A 10470-nucleotide genomic window follows, 5' to 3' on the forward strand; every position below is an offset into this window, starting at 1 on the left:
AGTGACCAGCACTCAGAAAAGGTCCCGCAGCAGCATAGACCATCAGCACTCACTGAAGGAGCAAACTGGCACCCCCTGGTTCACTCAGACAACCTGGGGCAAGGCATACTAGGGCTGCAGGGACACCCAAGAGGAGGGCAGCGCATTAGCAATCTGTAACAGGGGAAACCCAGCCATCCAGTGTTGCAGAAATAGCCATATAGCCTCACAGGAGGCATACAGGAAACACACCTCAGTGTCAAATACTAACACTAACACTATCTTAGAGTAAAAGGCTGGGAGACAATTTTACAAGCAAATGGTCTCAGAAAACAGGCCAAAGTAGCCATTCTAATATCAGATAAAATTGACTTTCAACCTAATGTCATCAAAAGAAACACTGAGGGACACTTCTTGCTGGACAAAGGAAAAATCCACCAAGAAGAACTCTCAATCCTGAACATCCATGCTCCAAATGCAAGGGCACCCTCATTCATAAAAGAAACTTTACTAAAGCTCAAAGCACACATTGCACCTAACACAATAATTGTGGGTGACTTCAACACTGCACTTTCCTCAATGGACCAATCCGGAAAACAGAAACTGAACAGGGACACAGTGAAACTAATTGAAGCTTTGGACCAGTTAGATGTAACAGATATATATATATATATATATATATATATATATATATATATATATATATATATATATATATATATATATATATATATAACATTTCACCCTAAAGCAAAAGAATATACCTTTTTCTCAGCACCTCATATTACCTTCTCCAAAACTGATCATATAATTGGTCACAAGACAGACCTCAACAAATATAAGAAGATTGAAAATAATCCCATGCCTCCTATCAGATCACTATGGAGTAAAACTGGTCTTCAATAGCAACAAAAACAACAGAAAAGCCCACATGCACATGGAAACTGAACAATACTCTACTCAATGATACCTTGGTCAAGGAAGAAAGAAAGAAATTAAAGACTTTTTAGAATTTAATGAAAACGAAGACACAACAAACCCAAATATATGAGACACAATGAAAGCAGTGCTAAGAGGAAAACTCATAGCCCTGAGTGCCTCTAAAAAGAAAATGGAGAGAGCATATACTAACAGCTTAACAATGCACCTGAAAGCCCTGGAACAAAAAGAAGCCAATTCACACAGGAGGAGTAGAAATCAGGAAATCATCAAACTCAGGGCTGAAATCAATCAAGTAGAAACAAAGATAACCATACAGAGTCAACAAAACCAGGAGCTGGTTCTTTGAAAAAATCAACAAGATAGATAAACTCTTAGCCAGACTAACGAAAGGGCACAGAGACAGTATCCAGATTAACAAACTTAGAAATGAAAAGGGAGATATAACAACAGAAACAGGAAATTCAAAAAAATCATCAGATCCTACTACAAAAGCCTATACTCAACACAACTGGAGAATCTGGAGGAAATGGACAGTTTCCTAGACAGATATCAAACACCAAAACTAAATCAGGATCGAATAGATCATCTAAACAGTCCCATAACCCCGAAAGAAATAAAAGGGGTCATAGAAAGTCTCCCAACCAAAAAAAGCATGGGACCAGATGGCTTCAATGCAGAATTCTATCAGACCTTCAAAAAAGACTTAGCACCAATACTCTTCAAACTATTCCACAAAATAGAAACAGAAGGAACACTACCCAACTTGTTCTACAAAGCCACAATTATGCTGATACCAAAACCACACAAAGATCCAAAATAGAAAGAGAACTTCAGGCCAATTTCCCTTATGAATATCGATGCAAAAATACTAAATAAAATTCTTGCCCACTGAATCCAAGAACACATCAAAACGATCATCCACCATGATCAAGTAGGCTTCATCCCAGGGATGCAGGGATGGTTCAGTATAAGGAAATCCATCAATGCAATCCATTACATAAACAAACTCAAATCAAAAAACAATATGATCATTTCATTAGATGCTGAAAAAGCATTTGACAAAATTCAGCATCCTTTCATGCTAAACGTTTTGGAAAGAACAGGAATTCAAGGTCCATAGTTAAACATAGTTAAAGCAATATACAGCAAACCAGTAGCCAACATCAAACTAATGGAGAGAAACTTGAAGCAATCCCACTAAAATCAGGGACTAGACAAAGGTGCCCCCTCTCTTCATATCTTTTCAATATAGTACTTGAAGTTCTAGCTAGAGCAATTAGACAACATAAGGAGGTCAAAGGTATACAAATTGGAAAGGAAGAATTCAAATTACCACTATTTGCAGATGATATAATAGTATTCTTAAGTGACCCAAAAAACTCCACCAGAGACCTTTTATAGCTGATAACTTCAGCAAAGTGGCCAGTTATAAAATCAACTCTAAGATTAAGAATTGACAAATGGAGCCTCATAAAATTACAAAGTTTCTGTAAGGCAAAGGATACTGTCTAAAGGACAAAACAGCAACCAACAAATTGGGAACAGATCTTCACCAACCCTACTTCGGATAGAGGGCTAATATCCAGTATATACAAAGAACTCAAGAAGTTAGACCCCAAGGAACCAAATAACCCTATTAAAAAATGGGGTAGAGATCTAAACAATGAATTTTCACCTGAAGCAATTTGGATGTCAAAGAAGTACCTTAAGAAATGCTCAGCATCATTAGTCATTAAGGAAATGCAAATCAAAACAACCCTGAGATTTCACCCCACACCAGTCAGAATGGCTAAGATTAAAAACTAAGGAGACAGCAGGTGTTGGTGAGGATGTGGAGAAAGAGGAACACTCCTCCACTGCTGGTGGATTTGTAAGATGGTACAACCACTATGGAAATCAGTCTGGCGGTTCCTCAGAAAACTGGACATGACACTTCTGGAGAATCCTGCTATACCTCTCCTGAGCATATACCCAGAGGATTCCCCAGCATGCAATAAGGACACATACTCCATTATGTTCATAGCAGCCTTATTTATAATAGCCAGAAGCTGGAAAGAACCTAGATGTACCTCAATGGAGGAATGGATACAGAAAATGCGGTATATTTACACAATGGAATACTACTCAACAATTAAAAAAAATAAATTCAAGAAACTTTTAGGCAAATGGTTGGAACTGGAAAATACCATCCAAAGTGAGGTAACCCAATCACAAAGTAATACACATAAAATGCAATCTCTGGTAAGTGGATATTAATTAGCCCAGAAGCTATGAATACCCAAGGCACAATTAGCATAACAAATGACTTTCATGAAGAAGTAAGGAGAGGGCCCTGTTCCTGGAAAGGCTTGATCTTGCATTGTTGGGGAGTAGCAGGACAGAGAAAAAGGAGGGAGGTGATTGGAGAATGGGTGGAATGGGATATATGGGGAGGGGGGAACTGGGAGAGGGGAAATCATTTGGAATGTAAACAAAGAATATAGAAAATTAAAAAATGGAAAAATAAATAAATAAATATAGACGCTGAAAAAAATAAAGAACGGTAAACAATAAAAACACATCTGGAGGTATCACCTTCCCTGAACTCAGGATGTACTACAGAGCAATAATAGTGACATGGCAAGGAATTGGTATAGCAACGACAGATTGATAAATGGAATCAAATTTAAGACTCTGAAACAAAGCCACACACCTATAGACACTTGATTTTTGCAAAGAGGGCAAAACAATACAATGGAAAGAAGAAAACATCTTCAGAAAATGATGCTGGCCTAACTGTATTTCTATAGGTAGAAAAATGCAAATAGTTTCATATTTATCACCCTGCACAAAACTCAAGTCCAGAGGAATAAAGGACCTCAATATAAAACCAGATACACCAACTCTAAAAGAGCAGAAAGTTGGGAATAGCATTAAACTCATTGGTACAGGACCAAATTATACAAGCCTATCTCTGCTTACAAAGATGAGCCCTGTTCAACCTCTGCCTTTTCTTTGTGATTCAGAGACATATTCAAGAAGGTCTCTGGTACTGTCTCAGTCCACTTGCAAGGGTTTGGCCTTGTTCCTTGAAGTATCTGGGGTCCAAAATTCTCCAGAAATGATGACAATTTAACAATTTTAGGACGAGCCACATGTGAAAGCCCAGGCTCAGAAGTCTGAGATAAACGCCAGTCTTGACACTCCCTTCCAGAGTGCACTGTCCCCTTTGAGCACAGTGACATACTATGTGTGATAAGATGTGTTCTGCCCACGGGAAGCATCAAGCATTGCACTAGAGACACAGAGCTGAGTCTGACATAGGATTCCAACTGTGATCAATCAGTAGGGCAGGTATCTCTCCAGTATTTTGTTTGATTTTTTTTCTGATGTAGTAAGGCAATTGTCAGGTAGCTAGTAAACCCACTGTGACAGAAATCGAGAAAGCTCAGCTGAACTTTTACTTCACTTGTCTCTTCTCTTTTTTCTTTATATCTTTTGCAGATTCACCAATTGTTGAACCAGGCCTCAAGTAAGAAGACAAACGCCAAATTGCCATAGTTGAATTTTTCTGAGGATTCTCATCACAATGACTTCACAGTTCAGAGAAACCTTTAGGTCCACATCATCATCAAATGACTTTGAATTAGACTACGCAGAGTTTATTTCAACCCAGGCTTCTGCTATGCAGTTGGGAGAAGACATCTCTCCCTCAGCAAGATCTCAGGTCAGTGTTTCTCCAAACAACCATGGCTCCCTGGCAAAGCAGGAGCTGCAAACACTCTGGGCGATGTTCACCTCCTGGTTGCAGCCAGAGAAGCAGAGCAAGGAGCAGATGATCTCTCAACTGGTCTTGGAGCAGTTTCTCCTCACTGGGCACTGCAAGGACAAGTTTGCTTTGACAGAGAAGTGGAAATCCAGTGGCAGAAACATGAGGAGATTCATGGAGGGTCTGACTGATGAGTACTTGAAGCCTCCTGTCATGGTGAGTTCCTGGGGTAAGAAATGGTTATGTGGGGAGGAAATGCAGTCACTTATAATAGGAAAAAGTTCTAGGAAGTTGTAGATTTTGTTACTAGGGAGATTGTTCCACCTTACAAATCATTACATGTTGGAATTTGCAGTACTCTAAATTAGCATGAATAAATCAGAAAGGTTACCACCAAATGATTGATGGTTCTAATTAAATGTAGTATAGTTACATTGTTTCAGAGAGACTGTGGCATTGACATTTGGACAAGAATTTAAGGGTTTTAGAGGAAATGTCTTCTGTCTGGAGGATGGCTCAGTCATATTCTAATTGTGAGAACTGTGTTGGAATCTTAGCTCACATCTTATCTCTTGACTCTCAGCACTACTCTCTGATCCTGTTGTACCATGAAAAGTTTGTGAACCTCAAAAGCACACTGAGAGCTATATGTAATGCAACTGCATTAGAGTATTTTTATTCAACCTTGACTTCGAGAGACAGCAGGAAGTTGGAGCTCTGAGCCTAATTTTAGGCAAGCATTTATAGAGGCAAGAAAGGGGTCTCTAGTCTGGTATACATCTGACTGGGGGGCCATTATGGCCTTTAACATGGTTGGCTGGTACTGAGACCGAAACCATAAACATCACTTCTGTTTTTCTCCTGATTGATAGACATTAGGAAGTGAAGTGTCAGGGCCGGACTTGTAGCCTGGGGTGGCAAAATTGTTGGGGAATAACCTGGAAACTGGTGCTAGATGCAGGTATTATTTGGGGGTAGCCTGGAAACCGCTGCTAGTTACCAGCCTGTTTGTTAACTTGAGTATAACCTTAGGTTAGCCTCTCTAAGCTACAGTCTGAACCCAGAAGATTTGGTCTCTCAGTCCCTGTACGTACAAGGCAGACTCTGGGTAGTCAAGTGACTACCTTGCTTTCCAGATTGGCTAATGCTCGCCAGTTAGATGTCCTATCCAGAAAACTGAGGTGCACAACAGCTGAGCAAGGACTCTCATATTGATCTAGCGCTGTCACATCCATTCACAACAGTGTCAGTTTCATAAGAAATGCCTTAACGAATACTGGTGCTTCACTTCAAATTTTCAAACCTTGAAAGATGTAATGTGAATGTAAATACATTGAATCTTCTTCTAGTGGCTGGATTTGTGTATTTCTCAGTCAGTGATAAAAATTACCAAGTTGGAGAAAATTTTCAATTTTAATTTTGAGATCCAGGGGGTTCCAAATTAAAGTTTTCTTGTTAAGAACATCTGTGATCAAGGATACTTGTTTAGGGCTAGTAGTCAATGGGAGGGACAAATATATATATATATATTTGTCCCAATGTGTGTGAATATAATGTATATATACACATATATATGTGTATCTAATGTTTGTATATATATATATATATATATATATATATATATATATATATATACACACAAACACACACACACATTAGAAATGAAACCTCACACATTGTATGATGTCATTGCTATGCAAATCACTTCTTTCATTTTATGTATTTTAGTTTTGGTTTCAGTTTGTTTCTAGGTTTTTGTTTTTGTTTTCCCATTTGAAGTATGGTTTTGTAGTGTAGCCCAGGCTGGCCAAGAACTTGGGTCTAAAACATGATCCCTTTCATAGGTATGGGGACTTTCCCGTCTCCACTGTTTGAGTTCTCCTTGCAGTTGGTTTTATTCTTTGTCCACACTTGAGCTTTGTTTTATATTAAGAATTTCATGGTTGAATCTAAACTCCAAGCAAACAGTCTTGTTCCTCAGAGCGGCAGCAGAGTGCGTCCTAGTCAGACAGTGTAGGTGTAGGACTTGATTCAGACAGGTGTGATTTTTGTTTAAGAGTTCAATAATAAATAAATAAATAAAACCTCCCCCTTTTCCAAATTAAAACTTTCTTGATAAGGACATCTTTGGTCAAGGATTATTGTTTAGGGCAACAATGTCATGGGACAAAAAACATATAAGTGTTAAAAGAAAGCCCACTCACACAGAAAAGTGAAGTGACTGATAGGGAGCGGCCACGAAAGGACCAATGGCTGGAGGTGGGAAAGCCTCGGCTACTTCAGAATGACTATGGAGCATCACAAAGTTCCAGGACAGGACTAACCATTGCCTGTCTGAGGCTAGGACGTTACAGGGGCATCCACTGTGCAGTTAACATGGAGACCCTGGGGACGCTAAATGAATATAACAGTTACCCGCCTTTGACCCACTGAAGGAATGCCAGTGGAGACTGTCCCCCACACTGATAGTCTCTCTCACACAGGGCCATCTCTCTTAAGTGGCCTTTGAGAAGGAGCCACCTGTCTGTCTGAGGCCAAGACACCAATGTGGTATCTACTACAGAGTGTGCATAGAGATCCCGAGGATTCCAGACTGAAAGTTACAATTACCTGTAGTTAAGTTCATGACAGTATGAGGGTAAAGACAATCACACAAACTTTTGCATGAATTAAGCAAGCCCTGTTTTATGTCAGACAAGGCTGTTTCTCACAGATTGGCTTTGAGAAAATCACAGTGAACCAACAGACAGTGGGGTTTATATCCCTCTAAAAACTGATGGTGTAAGGGGAGGTGGGGGGGGATTGTTTATATAGGAATTTGTCTGAACATTTCAAAACTTGTCAGGGTGGAGGTCAGCTCATACAGCTCATAGTAAGAGTATAGGCTTCAGAACTAGTCAAATTTCAGAAAATGGGCCAAGATATGATCAAATTCAAGTTTTACAAAAAAACCAAAAATGCAATGATTCTATTTTGACCTTGTAATAAGGTTCCTAACCTTAAGATGGAGTAGCGCTGCTCCTTCACTGCCCAGAGGCTAGAGACTACAGCAGAGGCTCACGGTGGTCACTGGCTTTGTTTACAGGTCCATGTAGCCATGCACGGGCAGGAAGCCCTCTTTTCTGAGAACATGCCCTTAAAAGAAGTCATCGCACATTTGGAGCAACAGAAGGTAGCAACAACTCCCGCACAAGAGAACACAAGGGCACACTTGGAGATCCCCAAAGATGTGTTCTTGGCAGCAGGGGAGTCAGGCTGGACAGAAGAGGGCTGCCGTGTGATTCTCTACTTGTGTACAGTTTTATCAATTGTCTTATTTGTCACAGGACATGAAAATACAGACGATGGCTGCCAACCCCCTTGGAACACTAGTGTTGGAAGTGACGGTGTTAATAGTGCTGGAACTGTGAGGGATTCCCTTTGCACCTTCCAGAGAGTGCAATATCAGGAGTTTGAAGACAGGGATGTTTCTTATGGAGTCCCACAGGTTTCCAGAAGAGTAACTCAAGATACTTCCAGGTCCCAGGAAGTGTCCCTGAGGGCACCTTCTTCTGAAGAGGTCCTTATGGAGGTACAGCCAGTGTTTCTCTCCCTCACTGAGCAGTCTGAGGAGACTGGAGACGGCTACAATGCTACTGATGTGAGTGGCGTTGTTATTCGTCTCACAAGTGAGGGAGATTCCATTTTCATTATTCAGGGAGAGCAGTATTCTGTACCTGATGTGGAAGACATTTCTTACAGAGAGCCTCAGGATTTAAGAATACCAGTGTGCAGTACCCGCAGGTCCCTAGACATGTCTCTGTGGGCAGCTTCTCCTGGAGTTGTCCCTATGGAGGTCCCAGGCTTCCTCTGCAGGCCAGAGCAATCTACCCCTAAGTCTGTCCCTCTTTTCCAGAATCATGAGGCAAATTCCACCTTTAAGGGTAACCAAGAGAGACTCCAGAGAGACCCAAACCATACAAATGCGAGGAATGTCCCAGAACCTTCAAATATCCCTGCAACCTCTCCATCCACCCGAAAACACACAAGAAGGAGAGGCCATTCTTCTGTAAGGTGTGCCAGACAGGCTTTCACCAAGTCTCGGAACTTTGAGTTCATGAGGTCATACATAAGGCAGGGAAGCCTTTCACATGCAATGCCTGTGGAAGGGCCTTCAGATACAAGACCAACCTGCAGGCTCATGAGAGGATCCACACAGGAGAGAAGCCATACTCCTGCTCCCTGTGTGATAGCAGCTTCCGCCAGTCATCCACATACCACAGTCACCTCAGGAAGTTCCACAAATCAGAATGAAGCGCTCACACCTCCGGGTGAGCAGGGATTCAGCCTCAGGGTCTCATCTGCACATTAGAAGCCTGTTAGGGAGTTAGCCAGTTAAGCTCTTTCATTTAACATTCAGATTATTCCTTCCATGTGCTGTCCCATGCCACTGGCATGTGAGGGTAAACATGAAGGTTTTGTCAGTTTGTTCACCAAATTTTTTCAAGTGCCTAAATACTGGCTGTTATCTGATTTTCCAGTAGTAAATAAATGTTGATGGTTCTGTTTCTACTGTGCGTTGTTTCTTGTGCTTTTATGTGTCCTGTGTGTGGATGGGTGCCAGTGTGTGGGGCTATTGTGTCTTACTTTCTACCTCATTTGAGACAGTCTTTTTTTAACAATTTGTTCTCCAGGTAAGGTGACCCCAAAGAGCATACAAATCCTTTTGTCTTTGGTCTCCACAGTTGTTAGGATGTTGAAATCTGACAAATGTCTCTGCCTCTAGATCTGCCTTTCAAAAATTATTTTATGTGTTTGTGCTTGAGTGTATATATTTGCACTTCCTGTTTTATGTGTCTATGGATACATCAGATCTCCTGCTTTTGTCTTATTTTGTTTTGACTATTACCTGATCTACACAGAATGCTACCTCGCCTTGCCAGTTTGACCTGCATCCCCCATTGTATTTTCTTAATTTTGGAGGATGTGTTTAATTTTGCATAAAGTTTGGACATTTCTGAGTTGTTTATAGGAAATTTATCCAAGTGTGAATCCATTCCTCATTTGTTTTATATTTTAGGTTGTTTTTCAAATTTAGTTGTAAGTATTTTCTGTATCACAGAGACATAAGACAGGGTTTCTTTGCATGTAGCCTAGCTTTTCTATAAATGACTTGGTAACCCAGGTTCGCCTCAAATTCATTGGTCTATCTGTCTCTGCCTATGCCTCTTGGGTGCTAGGATTAAGGCTTATGACATTGCATCTAGTGAACATATTCATCTTTAGGAAACATCTATTACTTTCCATTTAAATAATAGAGAAAATCTAATTCCATAAAGAAAAAAATTTTAGACGTTTCTTCACTGAGTTAGGCGTATTTATATTTCTAGAAATATGCTTTCTCACATTTTGTCCCTTTGGTGTCATTAGCAATAGGAAGTTAAGTTTCAGCCTGTTTTACCCTGTTGTAGTAAACTATAACGCTACCTTCAAATGGGGCATGAGCCCTGTTCTCCCTTTTATTTCCAACTATGCGGAATCTTTTTATCTGTCATAGGATGCTAAGACAGTAAATCGTATGGAAGCACTAAGCTTCCAGTAACTGACTTCTTCAGTGTGGAGTGCTCACTAGTCATTTGATCGTAGCATCTTCCTTACAGACTTTACTATTCAATAATGTGAAAATTTTCAAATAAATTTATCTATAGAAATAATAGATTTATTCAAATTTATACAAACATTTTACATGAAATTAAACAATATGTAAATGAAGATGAAAAATTAAAAGGCAGAAAGAAGACATGATGGCTCAGGAATGTGTG

General features: G+C 40.1%; 1 protein-coding gene across 1 annotated transcript; it reads left to right on the forward strand.

Annotated features, from left to right (window-relative positions):
- Positions 1 to 4489: 4489 nt before the first annotated feature.
- On the forward strand, positions 4490 to 9020 carry LOC127665694 (zinc finger and SCAN domain-containing protein 4-like). Its single transcript, XM_052158168.1, has 2 exons — positions 4490 to 4885; positions 7755 to 9020. Exons 1-2 carry the CDS (start codon positions 4490 to 4492, stop codon positions 9018 to 9020), a joined length of 1662 nt encoding a protein of 553 aa, XP_052014128.1.
- Positions 9021 to 10470: the final 1450 nt, after the last annotated feature.

This window comes from Apodemus sylvaticus, chromosome 15, assembly GCF_947179515.1.
Source record: "Apodemus sylvaticus chromosome 15, mApoSyl1.1, whole genome shotgun sequence".
NCBI classification, from domain to species: domain Eukaryota; kingdom Metazoa; phylum Chordata; class Mammalia; order Rodentia; family Muridae; genus Apodemus; species Apodemus sylvaticus.